Raw genomic sequence first — 14,777 nt, 5'->3', positions numbered from 1 at the left:
TCTGTCTGTCTGTCTCACCTGCTATGACCTGTCTGTCTGTCTGTCTGTCTCACCTGCTATGACCTGTCTGTCTGTCTGTCTGTCTTCACCTGCTATGACCTGTCTGTCTGTCTGCCTGTCTCACCTGCTATGACCTGTCTGTCTGTCTCACCTGCTATGACCTGTCTGTCTGTCTGCCTGTCTCACCTGCTATGACCTGTCTGTCTGTCTGTCTCACCTGCTATGACCTGTCTGCCTGTCTCACCTGCTATGACCTGTCTGTCTGTCTGTCTGTCTGTCTCACCTGCTATGACCTGTCTGTCTGTCTGTCTGTCTCACCTGCTATGACCTGTCTGTCTGTCTGTCTGTCTTCACCTGCTATGACCTGTCTGTCTGTCTGTCTCACCTGCTATGACCTGTCTGCCTGTCTCACCTGCTATGACCTGTCTGTCTGTCTGTCTGTCTGTCTCACCTGCTATGACCTGTCTGTCTGTCTGTCTGTCTGTCTCACCTGCTATGACCTGTCTGTCTGTCTGTCTGCCTGTCTCACCTGCTATGACCTGTCTGCCTGTCTCACCTGCTATGACCTGTCTGTCTGTCTGTCTCACCTGCTATGACCTGTCTGTCTGTCTCACCTGCTATGACCTGTCTGTCTGTCTGTCTGCTATGACCTGTCTGTCTGTCTGTCTGTCTCACCTGCTATGACCTGTCTGTCTGTCTGTCTCACCTGCTATGACCTGTCTGTCTGTCTGTCTGTCTGTCTCACCTGCTATGACCTGTCTGTCTGTCTGCCTGTCTCACCTGCTATGACCTGTCGTCCTCGGCCCTTGCCGTCCTTGGCTCCCTCGATGATACCTGGCAGGTCCAGGAGCTGGACACACACACACACACACACACACACACACACACAGAAACAGTACAGATTATAAATTATAATCAATATTCACAATTAATTGTTAAATGAGTTGTGTTCTTATTTGTTGATAATCCAATGTGACAACTTGCCCGACGTAGTGTAACAATGTTGTTACAAACACTGTACTGAAATAAGATATACAAAATATGTGCCCAAGACTTCCTTCTTTCATTTGGTATGACATTTATACCATTGTGATGAATTGTGCCCAGTAAATGTTAGACAGCGTGGGACAACATACCCCACGCTCCCCTACTCAGCGGACATAGATTGTCTGACATGGCAGCTACATTGACAAGGCAGCTACATTGACAAGGCAGCTACATTGACAAGGCGGCTACATTGACAAGGCGGCTACATTGACAAGGCGGCTACATTGACAAGGCGGCTACATTGACAAGGCAGCTACATTGACAAGGCAGCTACATTGACAAGGCAGCATACATTGACAAGGCAGCTACATTGACAAGGCAGCTACATTGACAAGGCAGCCACACTGACAAGACAGCCACATTGACAAGGCGGCTACATTGACAAGGCAGCTACATTGACAAGGCGGCTACATTGACAAGGCAGCCACATTGACAAGGCAGCCACATTGACAAGGCAGCCACATTGACAAGGCAGCTACATTGACAAGCAGCTACATTGAAAAGGCAGCTACATTGACAAGGCAGCAGACATTGACAAGGCGGCTACATTGACAAGGCGGCTACATTGACAAGGCGGCTACATTGACAAGGCGGCTACATTGACAAGGCGGCTACATTGACAAGGCGGCTACATTGACAAGGCAGCCACATTGACAAGGCAGCTACATTGACAAGGCAGCCACATTGACAAGGCAGCTACATTGACAAGGCAGCTACATTGACAAGGCAGCTACATTGGCAGGACACCGGCAATGGTGCGAAGGTTGGCACTTTCACGGGCAGTGGAGTTAATAATGGTCAGGCACACGCAATAGAGTGTCTGATACAAGCTACGCCGCCTCCTAGGCAGCGAGAATGAGGTGCGGCATAGCTCGTTAAAACATTTATTACTTTTCCGATCAGAACAACTGAAGGAGGACTTAATTTTTTGCAGATATTAATACATACTGATTTATTTATTTTTCTTTGTTTTGACTTGTCAGGAGGAAGTCCACTTGTCCGAACATAAAATGTACTTGTCCCGGACAAGCCTTAATGTTGAGCCCTGCATCCCTCCACCTCCCTCTGTCCATCCCTCCTCCTCCTCCTCCTCTGTCCATCCCTCCTCCTCCTCCTCCTCTGTCCATCCCTCCTCCTCCTCCTCTGTCCATCCCTCCTCCTCCTCCTCCTCTGTCCATCCCTCCTCCTCCTCCCTCTGTCCATCCCTCCTCCTCCTCCTCCTCCTCCTCCTCTGTCCATCCCTCCTCCTCCTCCTCTGTCCATCCCTCCTCCTCCTCCTCCTCCTCCTCTGTCCATCCCTCCTCCTCCTCCTCCTCTGTCCATCCCTCCACCTCCCTCTGTCCATCCCTCCTCCTCCTCCGTCCATCCCTCCTCCTCCTCTGTCCATCCCTCCTCCTCCTCCTCTGTCCATCCCTCCTCCTCCTCCTCCTCTGTCCATCCCTCCACCTCCCTCTGTCCATCCCTCCTCCTCCTCCTCCTCCTCCTCTGTCCATCCCTCCTCCTCCTCCTCATCTGTCCATCCCTCCTCCTCCTCCTCTGTCCATCCCTCCTCCTCCTCCTCCTCATCTGTCCATCCCTCCTCCTCCTCCTCCTCATCTGTCCATCCCTCCTCCTCATCTGCCATCCCTCCTCCTCCTCCTCCTCATCTGTCCATCCCTCCTCCTCCTCCTCCTCTGTCCATCCCTCCTCCTCCTCCTCATCTGTCCATCCCTCCTCCTCCTCCTCTGTCTATCCCTACTCCTCCTCCTCCTCCTCATCTGTCTATCCCTCCTCCTCCTCCTCCTCCTCATCTGTCTATCCCTCCTCCTCCTCCTTCTCTGTCCATTCCTCCTCCTCATCTGTCCATCCCTCCTCCTCCTCTGTCTATCCCTACTCCTCCTCCTCCTCCTCATCTGTCTATCCCTCCTCCTCCTCCTCCTCCTCCTCCTCCTCTGTCTATCCCTACTCCTCCTCCTCTGTCTATCCTTACTCCTCCTCCTCCTCCTCTGTCTATCCCTACTCCTCCTCCTCCTCTGTCCATTCCTCCTCCTCATCTGTCCATCCCTCCTCCTCCTCTCCTACCTGTATCTTGGCCCCCTTGTAGCGGATGACCCCGGGCACCGTGGTGAGGGTGGTGAACTCGTAGGCGGCCACCTCAGAGTAGACGCCCGCCAGGTTGCTCAGCAGGGTGGACTTGCCCACCGAGGGGAAGCCCACGAACCCGATACGGGCGTCGCCTGTCTTCGCCACGTCAAAACCTACAGAGACAAGAGAGACAACACGTCAAAACCTACAGAGACAAGAGAGACAACACGTCAACACCTACAGAGACAAGAGAGACAACACGTCAAAACCTACAGAGACAAGAGAGACAACACGTCAACACCTACAGAGACAAGAGAGACAACACGTCAACACCTACAGAGACAAGAGAGACAACACGTCAAAACCTACAGAGACACAAAACACGCCCATCACAGTAAGAGAGAGACAAAACACAAAACACAAAACACCACGTCCATCACAGAAAGAACTTCTACCGCTTCTAACATGTCACCACAACAGTGGTTTGGCTGGGCAGAAACCGCTACTGTATACAGGCCTACAGCTATTGTTGATTGTTGTCTATATCCTGCTTATTGTTATTGAGTGTTGTTTATATCCTGCTTATTCTATTATTGATTTTGATCTTGTATTTCTACTGCAATGCCATGGCCTAATTGAACCTGAACCTAAGAATGTTACTCCTTGTATCCGTACATTGATATGAATTAATAAAAGACATTCTGATTCTGACAACTCCCACTGTCCCTGTCCTGCTGGTTCATGTCAGAGTGTTGAGGCTACTGGCTCTTAAATCAGGCTCCTGGACCACAGCGTTAGCTAGTGCCAGGCTGTCTACATTGAGACTATTAGATAAGTATCATAAGTATGTATGTAGTATAAGTATGTAGATAATGGAAAAGAAGCCTCAATTTCTCTCTCTTCCTTTTCTTTTTCCTCCCTGTTCTTCTTCCCCCTCCATCACTTTCTTCCCCACCCTTAACAGACTATTGTGCACCTCGCCAGAGTTAGCTAGTGCAAGGCTGTCAGTCTGACTGTCAACCACGCTGAAGAACCCAGGACATCACCCAGACCTCACCTTCCCCCGGGCCTCCCAGACCTCACCTTCCCCCGGGCCTCCCAGACCTCACCATCACCCAGACCTCACCTTCCCCCGGGCCTCCCCCGCCGCCTCCCTTCGGGGTGATGAGTTCTCTCCTCAGCTTGGCCAGCCGCGCCTTCAGCAGCCCCAGGTGGTTGGACGTGGCCTTGTTCTTCTGCGTCCGAGCCATCTGTCAGACAGAGAGGAGGGAGGCGACCTCAGGTCAGACAGAGAGGAGGGAGGCGCCCTCAGGTCAGACAGAGAGGAGGGAGGCGCCCTCAGGTCAGACAGAGAGGAGGGAGGCGCCCTCAGGTCATTCATCTTCCACACAAATACGGAGCCGCTTTTGACATGAGGGTCAACCATCCACCTTTAACACTACAACAGCCGTGCCTATTTTTACCTACTAGTAGAGCCGCCTGGGGGTCAAATAGACCCCCTTTTTAGAATGTAAATCTGCTATTTACACACAGAGATCACTAGAGGGCGCTTCTATTTTTTAGCCTGCCTCCTACACAGAAAAACTGCTAATTAAGCAATATCACAGGAGAGGGAGTGTGTTGTACTGAATATCAGCACGGCTGTGATTGGGTCGTAGGTACGAGGCCGCAGGCCGAGTAGGAAGACAATCACAGCCGTGCTGATATTCAGTATAACAGCACGACCTCCAGTGTGATATTGCTTTTATACAACAGTTCTACAACGCCATTTATTAGTTAACAGTAATAGGCGACAACAGATTATGACTTGTTTGTTTATTTAATCATAAAAATAAACAAAAAATAGTTCCGCAACTGAACTTCAAATTGGCTGTTGCCTAGTAACCTGAACACAAACATGTAGTAGTCTAATTAACGGTCATTTAGTAGAACATCTGTGCGGCGGAGTGATCCATATAGTTAAGAGTCCCAGTGCTGTTATACTGTATATCGTAACTCATGGAATGCTTCTTGTCCAATCAAATTACTTGGTCGGAACTAACTGTTGTATAAACATCTTTATTCTATCTTATCCTGAAGTGATTTCGAAAATGTAAGGATACTGGGTGGTAGAACGCACATATCTAGGAAAAGTCATGAAAAGGAGGGTCCTGAAATTTGATCAAGTGCAAAGATATATGTATATCTTTTTACTCACAGGGGTCACTGTGACCCCTCACGGCTCTTCTAGTGTTAAAGTGGCAGTATGTAAAGCGGTCACCCCGCCTTTTTTGTTTGTTAAACAGGGATAGTTCCGGATGCAGACTGACCATCCGTGAGATTAAAGTGAACATTTTAAGTTCCGAATAGATTTCAAGATCCTTCTGCTTGTTTATAAAGCTCTCACTGGCACAGCAGCAGAATATGTTCAAACTTTTTGCTAGCATATCAGCCCAATAGAGCTCTCAGGTCTTCTGCTAGCATATCAGCCCAATAGTCAGTTTCACTATGTTTGAATTTAAACTTTCGTGGGAATTTTTTGGGGATTTGCTAATCTATACATTTTTGGAAAGGGCATTGTATGAGGAATCAGAAAATATATGTTTCCATTTGCACAGATGTCTGAAAGGCGGCCATCTTGGCATTTACAAAATGGCCGCCATAATACACACGTTTTGTAATATCTTGGCTTCTAAATAAGCTGGACTTGCCAAGGCTATCCTGGGTGAGGCTCAATCGTCTCCGGACCGGCGTCGGGCGTTTCCGCTCATCAATGCACAGTTGGGGCTTGGCCCCAAATGCGTCGTGCGAGTGTGGCGCAGAGGACCAAACCGCTGACCATGTTATCCTGGATTGCCCGGTGTACCACCCACCCAACGGGATGCATGGTCTGTCGGTACTAGATGACGAGACGATGACGTGGCTTCTGGAGGGGTGTCCAGAAATATAGCCCGGGTGAGCCCCTCAACCAGGTCTCGGGGTGGTAAAAGGGTAGCCCCTTGGCCCCGAGCCTGGTGGAGTGGAGAGGAAAACAACTATCCATACGCCGAAAGAAGATAATTAAATATGCCATTAGGCTAAAGATTTACCTGCCTCTGTATTGCCTTACTGGTTGCTGGCTGTTGCCATAACATCCAAAAATGTATAGATTAGCAAATCCCCCCAAAAAGCCAACAAAAGTTTAAATCATAACATCGAGACTATCTAATGCAGGAGGTTGTCATGATCATACTGTGGTCTGTGGACTCACGTATGGAAGTAATAGAAAAAATACAATTTCTTAAAGTATAAGTTACACATTTTTATGTGATGATATAATTTTAAAAAAGAATACAAAAAAATAGCTTTGTAACTACAACCATTGGATTCCTTGACCCTGAACATGTAGGTTTAGCAGTTAAAATCAATGTTCTAGCTTATTTCGAAGCCAAGATATTACAAAACGTGTGTCCTCTCTGGAGGAGCTGTACAAAACACGCTGTCTCAGGAGGGCCTCCAAGATCTCCAAGGACCCGACCCACCCTGGGCACGAACACTTTGTCAAGCTGCCCTCGAACAGGAGGTACAGGACCCCGGCCGCTAAGACAAACAGACTGAAGGACAGCTTCTACCACAGGGCCGTCAAGGCCCTGAACACAGAAAAGGCCTAAGTTCTGGGCCCAGGACAGTCCGGACGGATTGTATGGCAGCTAGTGCTGAGGCACAAACATGTACATTTTCAAGCCTGCAAACTGTGACACTTTAAAATAATGTGAAAAAATACTTTCTTGTGAAATATGACAACCCTAGTTGACTATCTGTGCAGTATAGTACTGTGGATTGTGTACATAGCCTCTATTGATGTAAACCAGCTCCTTACCTTCTTGTGATTTTATGCATCTATGCTTTTTCCAAAATGTGTTTCTTTTTCCTTTCCTAAACACCAGGGGAGCCTCCCCTCCTAAATTTCGTTGTTTGGTACCTGTACTGTAACAATGACAAATAAAGTCTATCTATCTATCTATCTATTATGGTGGCCATTTTGTAAATGCCAAGATGGCCGCCTTTCAGACATCTGTGCAAATGGAAACATATATTTTCTGATTCCTCATACAATGCCCTTTCCAAAAATGTATAGATTAGCAAATCCCCCAAAAATTCCCACGAAATTATATAACAAACCTGACTACAATAGAGCTCTCAGGTCTTCTGCTAGCATATCAGCCCAATAGAGCTCTCAGGTCTTCTGACGCTGGTTTTCTCTGTGTACCACATGTACAAAAGAAGAGATTTGGTGAGGCTGCATTCTCATTTTATGCAGCCAGATTGTGGCTCACTGCCAGTTTACATTAGGGATGCAACCTCAGCACATATGTTCAAGTCAAGACTAAAAACCCAACTTTTTAATATTGCCTTTAAATGACTAAATAATTAAGTTTTGATTATATAATGATTGGAGCACTTTGAGCTGCAACGTTTGCAGGAAAGGTGCTATATAAAAAGTTATAATAATTATTATTTTAACCATTATTATTTTATGAGGCTATATTGTGTTTGTTTTAGTAAAACAAGCTAACAAGCTACATACATGACACACCATGAGACTTTTAAACACCAAAACAACTACGGTTGTTACCAATTTCGAGTTAAACTTGACAAAGCATGGATGACAATCTCATAATAACCTTCTTACAACTCAATAATACTATATTACATAGATCCTCCATGGATGAATAATGACAGCTTGGCTAGCATCAGTCATATCTACTCTAGCTGGTGATGGACTCCTATGAGGGCTTTGTGGAAGTGACAACTCATCATTCACCTGGGGGTCTACCTGGGGCTGTAGGGGTCTATCTGTAGGGGTCTACCTGTAGGGGTCTATCTGTAGGGGTCTACCTGTAGGGGTCTACCTGTAGGGGTCTATCTGTAGGGGTCTATCTGTAGGGGTCTACCTGTAGGGGTCTATCTGTAGGGGTCTATCTGTAGGGGTCTACCTGTAGGGGTCTATCTGTAGGGGTCTACCTGTAGGGGTCTACCTGGGTCTACCTGTAGGGGTCTACCTGTAGGGGTCTACCTGGGTCTACCTGTAGGGGTCTACCTGTAGGGGTCTATCTGTAGGGGTCTACCTGTAGGGGTCTATCTGTAGGGGTCTACCTGTAGGGGTCTATCTGTAGGGGTCTACCTTTAGGGGTCTACCTGTAGGGGTCTACCTGTAGGGGTCTACCTTTAGGGGTCTACCTGTAGGGGTCTATCTGTAGGGGTCTATCTGTAGGGGTCTACCTTTAGGGGTCTACCTGTAGGGGTCTATCTGTAGGGGTCTACCTGTAGGGGTCTACCTTTAGGGGTCTACCTGTAGGGGTCTACCTGTAGGGGTCTACCTTTAGGGGTCTACCTGTAGGGGTCTATCTGTAGGGGTCTATCTGTAGGGGTCTACCTGTAGGGGTCTATCTGTAGGGGTCTACCTGTAGGGGTCTATCTGTAGGGGTCTATCTGTAGGGGTCTATCTGTAGGGGTCTACCTGTAGGGGTCTATCTGTAGGGGTCTACCTGTAGGGGTCTATCTGTAGGGGTCTACCTGTAGGGGTCTATCTGTAGGGGTCTATCTGTAGGGGTCTATCTGTAGGGGTCTACCTGTAGGGGTCTACCTGTAGGGGTCTATCTGTAGGGGTCTACCTGTAGGGGTCTATCTGTAGGGGTCTATCTGTAGGGGTCTATCTGTAGGGGTCTACCTGTAGGGGTCTATCTGTAGGGGTCTACCTGTAGGGGTCTATCTGTAGGGGTCTACCTTTAGGGGTCTATCTGTAGGGGTCTATCTGTAGGGGTCTATCTGTAGGGGTCTACCTGTAGGGGTCTACCTGGGTCTACCTGTAGGGGTCTATCTGTAGGGGTCTATCTGTAGGGGTCTACCTGTAGGGGTCTATCTGTAGGGGTCTACCTGTAGGGGTCTATCTGTAGGGGTCTACCTGTAGGGGTCTACCTGTAGGGGTCTATCTGTAGGGGTCTACCTGTAGGGGTCTACCTGTAGGGGTCTACCTGTAGGGGTCTACCTGTAGGGGTCTACCTGTAGGGGTCTACCTGTAGGGGTCTATCTGTAGGGGTCTACCTGTAGGGGTCTACCTGTAGGGGTCTATCTGTAGGGGTCTACCTGGGTCTACCTGTAGGGGTCTACCTGTAGGGGTCTACCTGGGGCTGTTGCTAATGACATGACCTCATCTCTGTCAACGAACTAAGTTCATAGCTGTTACCGGCGTCTCATCAACAACATGTTATGTTCCATGACGCTGTTATTAAAACATGTTATGTTCCATAACGCTGTTATTAAAACATGTTATGTTCCATAACGCTGTTATTAAAACATGTTATGTTCCATAATGCTGTTATTAAAACATGTTATGTTCCATAATGCTGTTATTAAAACATGTTATGTTCCATGATGCTGTTATTAAAACATGTTATGTTCCATAATGCTGTTGTTAAAACATGTTATGTTCCATAATGCTGTTATTAAAACATGTTATGTTCCATAACGCTGTTATTAAAACATGTTATGTTCCATAACGCTGTTATTAAAACATGTTATGTTCCATAACGCTGTTATTAAAACATGTTATGTTCCATAACGCTGTTATTAAAACATGTTATGTTCCATAACGCTGTTATTAAAACATGTTATGTTCCATAATGCTGTTATTAAAACATGTTATGTTCCATAATGCTGTTATTAAAACATGTTATGTTCCATGATGCTGTTATTAAAACATGTTATGTTCCATAATGCTGTTGTTAAAACATGTTATGTTCCATAATGCTGTTATTAAAACATGTTATGTTCCATAATGCTGATGTTAAAACATGTTATGTTCCATAATGCTGTTATTAAAACATTTTATGTTCCATAATGCTGTTATTAAAACATGTTGTGTTCCATAATGCTGTTATTAAAACATGTTATGTTCCATAATGCTGTTATTAAAACATGTTATGTTCCATAATGCTGTTGTTAAACATTGTTATTAAAACAGAAACGTGTAACTGGAGTGATACAGGAGGATATCAAACCCTACACACACTTGCAAGTTAACATTCACGCAGCTTTAACTTACCTCCGACTCAATTTCTGCGATTTTAGCGAGAAGACTCATGTTGTCGGTGGCTCTTGGATGTGATCCCCTGTAATGATGAAACTATATTGATTGTTAAAGTTGTTTAGTTGTTCAGAGTTTACCCTGCCAGCACACAAGGCTAATGCTAAAGCTAAAGCTCATGCCTCGGAGCTGAACGTGTGGCTGAGGTTTGCCGGTTCTCGCGAGAGGCTGAACCTGTGGCTGAGGTTTGTCGTTTCTCGCGAGAGGCTGAACCTGTGACTGAGGTTCGTAGGTTCTCGCGAGAGGCTGAAAATGTGGCTGAGGTTTGTTGGTTCTCGCGAGAGGCGAGGAGAGAGTGGCTTGGTAACTTCCGAAACGTTGGCGCCCTCTGCTGGCATTTTGCTGATATATAAACATTTATTGCAGACATTCTGCATAGGCTACTGATGTTGCTCAACATTTAAATTACCTGGTGGATTTAAATAGAATCAATGAGATGTGTTGTCCATAGAGAAGCTGTATAACAGTTCTTTGTATTTGACACACACATAAACACACACACAAACACACACACACACACACACACACACACACACACACACACACACACACACACACACACACACACACACACACACACACACACACACACTTTGCCCAATTGGTAAGCACAAGCATCTGGTAAATAGTTTCATTTTATTGTTTTATATTTCGTTCGCATACAGTACATCATCTCTAAAAAAAATTGTCTATGTTGCTGAAACTTGTGTGTGACTGCCAATGTTTTAAAATGTGAAACCACGACAGCACCTCCAATACCGTGATCTGAAACCACGACAGCACCTCCAACACCGTGGGTGGATCTGAGCTCTGGGATGGTTGGGTCACTGCAGCTAGGATGGATGAGTGACCACCACATGAACGGTACATGTGTCTCACATCTGAGACCCTTGAAGAGGGGCATATTGGGGTGAGAGGGGGCATATTGGGGTAAGAGGGGGCATATTGGGGTGAGAGGGGGCATATTGGGGTAAGAGGGGGCATATTGGGGTAAGAGGGGCATATTGGGGTAAGAGGGGCATATTGGGGTGAGAGGGGGCATATTGGGGTAAGAGGGGCATATTGGGGTAAGAGGGGCATATTGGGGTAAGAGGGGCATATTGGGGTGAGAGGGGGCATATTGGGGTAAGAGGGGCATATTAGGGTAAGAGGGGGCATATTGGGGTAAGAGGGGGCATATTGGGGTAAGAGGGGGCATATTGGGGTAAGAGGGGGCATATTGGGGTGAGAGGGGCATATTGGGGTAAGAGGGGGCATATTGGGGTGAGAGGGGGCATATTGGGGTGAGAGGGGGCATATTAGGGTGAGAGGGGGCATATTGGGGTAAGAGGGGCATATTGGGGTGAGAGGGGGCATATTGGGGTAAGAGGGGGCATATTGGGGTGAGAGGGGGCATATTGGGGTAAGAGGGGGCATATTGGGGTAAGAGGGGCATATTGGGGTGAGAGGGGGCATATTAGGGTGAGAGGGGCATATTGGGGTGAGAGGGGCATATTGGGGTGAGAGGGGGCATATTAGGGTAAGAGGGGCATATTGGGGTAAGAGGGGCATATTGGGGTAAGAGGGGCATATTGGGGTGAGAGGGGGCATATTAGGGTGAGAGGGGCATATTGGGGTGAGAGGGGCATATTGGGGTGAGAGGGGGCATATTAGGGTAAGAGGGGCATATTGGGGTGAGAGGGGGCATATTGGGGTGAGAGGGGCATATTGGGGTGAGAGGGGGCATATTGGGGTAAGAGGGGCATATTGGGGTAAGAGGGGCATATTGGGGTGAGAGGGGGCATATTGGGGTAAGAGGGGCATATTGGGGTGAGAGGGGGCATATTGGGGTGAGAGGGGCATATTGGGGTAAGAGGGGCATATTGGGGTGAGAGGGGGCATATTAGGGTGAGAGGGGCATATTGGGGTAAGAGGGGCATATTGGGGTGAGAGGGGGCATATTGGGGTGAGAGGGGCATATTGGGGTAAGAGGGGGCATATTGGGGTAAGAGGGGGCATATTGGGGTGAGAGGGGCATATTGGGGTAAGAGGGGGCATATTGGGGTGAGAGGGGGCATATTGGGGTAAGATGGGGCATATTGGGGTGAGAGGGGGCATATTGGGGTAAGAGGGGCATATTGGGGTAAGAGGGGGCATATTAGGGGTGAGAGGGGGCATATTGGGGTGAGAGGGGCATATTGGGGTAAGAGGGGGCATATTAGGGGTGAGAGGGGGCATATTGGGGTGAGAGGGGCATATTAGGGTGGAGAGGGGCATATTGCATAAAAGGTGTGGGTTTACCTCTCTCCATTCACCACTGGCCAGTGGCCAAGCTATTGCTGTTCAAAACAAAGATGCAAAGCTTTATTGACAGTAAAAACATTATCATCTTGCTCAGACGAGGGCGTTTCACACAGCTCTCTAACTTGGCCCAGGGATAAGAAAAAGCTGTGTAAAAAAACAATGATCTATATTCATATCTGCACGTCAGTATGTGAAAGATTCCCTTTTGCAGTTTTGACTTCTCAACCTGATAACAACCACACATTTAGGCTGCGTTCGTAAATTCGCTCTGAGAGCGCCGGAGTGCACACTGGGTTCAACGTCATAAAGGGACCAAGTCATTTGATTGGACAAGAGGCATTCCATGAGTGCTGATCAGATTTCTAGAGCAAATTTACGAACACAGCCATAATGTGTGGTTGTTAATAGACCCCCCCCCCCCCAACAAGACCGCTATATACATTCTTCCTCAACCAGCAACGTTTATTGTACTGCATAATTTTCTATGATGCTGGAAGGGATAAGTCAAAGTTGTTCTGGAGGACACAATTCTTTTAGAAACTAGAGAGAGAGAGAGGCCAGATCAGGATGGGGTTTATGGGAAACGTAGTCTTTTAGGCCAGATCAGGATGGGGTTTATGGGAAACGTAGTCTTTTAGCCCAGGTCCTGTAGGTAGATACTGAATGATGCTGAATCTTGTCTCAACCAATTCCATGCCATATCTCCACTATCCTCCCTTCAATATCTCCCCTACCCCCCCTTCAATATCTCCCCTACCCTCCCTTCAATATCTCCCCTGCCCTCCCTTCAATATCTCCCCTACCCCCCTTCAATATCTCCCCTACCCCCCCTTCAATATCGCCCCTATCCTCCCTTCAATATCTCCCCTACCCCCCCTTCAATATCTCCCCTACCCTCCCTTCAATATCTCCCCTACCCCCCTTCAATATCTCCCCTACCCCCTTCAATATCTCTACTATCAATATCTCCCCTACCCCCCCTTCAATATCTCCCCTACCCCCCCTTCAATATCTCCCCTACCCTCCCTTCAATATCTCCCCTACCCCCCTTTAATATCTCCCCTACCCTCCCTTCAATATCTCCACTACCCCCCTTCAATATCTCCCCTACCCCCCTTCAATATCTCCCCTACCCTCCCTTCAATATCTCCACTACCCCCCTTCAATATCTCCCCTACCCCCCTTCAATATCTCCCCTACCCTCCCTTCAATATCTCCTCTATCCTCCCTTCAATATCTCCCCTACCCTCCCTTCAATATCTCCCCTACCCCCCTTCAATATCTCCCCTACCCCCCTTCAATATCTCCCCTACCCCCTTCAATATCTCCCCTACCCTCCCTTCAATATCTCCTCTATCCTCCCTTCAATATCTCCCCTACCCCCCCTTCAATATCTCCCCTACCCTCCCTTCAATATCTCCTCTATCCTCCCTTCAATATCTCCCCTACCCCCCTTCAATATCTCCCCTACCCTCCCTTCAATATCTCCTCTATCCTCCCTTCAATATCTCCCCTACCCCCCTTCAATATCTCCCCTACCCTCCCTTCAATATCTCCCCTACCCTCCCTTCAATATCTCCCCTACCCTCCCTTCAATATCTCCAGCCTCCCTGTTTCAGTGTTGGCTTGTAAGACTTGATATAAAGACCTACAGTGCGTTGTAGGAGGTGTGTGCTTTGCCCTCATGAAAATATAAAAATATGCATTTTCATTTTAAAAGCTGCGGTTCCTGTGAGCTGTTGGTTTCTCAGATCACCTACTGTTGCTCAGTTGAGGCAATGACCAGCATGAGTAGCATAGCATAGCATAGGCCTCCGGGACATGGGCCAAGTCACGTCCAGTAAACAGCTGTGTGTTTGTGGCCACTGAACCTCAGTGTTTCTGTTGCTGTTGCTGTTGTTGTTGTTGTTGTTGTTGTTGTTGCTGTTGGAGGTCTCTGTGGTAAACAGCCCTAGGGCGTGGACTTCAAGCCATCCACACCACTAACCCAAAACCAGTTAATTAAGCATTGACTATAAACCCATGCCCAAACTATCTAAAATAGTTCTTCATTTAAAGGAGCAACACAAATGTATATCATACGTTAGTCAGCGGCGAAGTGCGATGGTTAAACCAGGAAGTGCAGTACAGGTTCAGATGCATTCATTCATTTGGATAACAGGATAAAATTTGTTGTTGCAACGTGGCCCCAAAAATACTCATTCTACAGGGGGCGCTCTGCAAACAGAAAGAAAAGAAGAAAAAAAACGCTATAGTTGATGCTGTTTCTAACCTAAAA

The 14,777-nt window shown here is 47.5% G+C and overlaps 1 protein-coding gene across 1 annotated transcript in view; it reads right to left on the bottom strand.

Moving 5' to 3' along the window:
- Window positions 1-10,337, bottom strand: part of drg1 (developmentally regulated GTP binding protein 1) — a 23,863-nt gene extending 13,526 nt beyond the window's left edge. The window contains exons 1-4 of the mRNA XM_080528578.1: window positions 10,175-10,337; window positions 4,238-4,361; window positions 3,109-3,284; window positions 781-850 (exon numbers count right to left, since the gene is read on the bottom strand). Of these exons, the coding sequence (XP_080384704.1) occupies window positions 781-850; window positions 3,109-3,284; window positions 4,238-4,361; window positions 10,175-10,213 (409 nt within the window). The 5' untranslated portion in view covers window positions 10,214-10,337. The remainder of the gene's footprint in view (window positions 1-780; window positions 851-3,108; window positions 3,285-4,237; window positions 4,362-10,174) is intronic.
- Between the last annotated feature and the right edge of the window lie 4,440 nt (window positions 10,338-14,777).

The sequence above is a fragment of the Nansenia antarctica genome, assembly GCF_963989245.1.
Source record: "Nansenia antarctica genome assembly, chromosome: 4".
Classification (NCBI taxonomy): domain Eukaryota; kingdom Metazoa; phylum Chordata; class Actinopteri; order Argentiniformes; family Microstomatidae; genus Nansenia; species Nansenia antarctica.
This window is presented reverse-complemented; position numbering and strand designations above follow the sequence as displayed.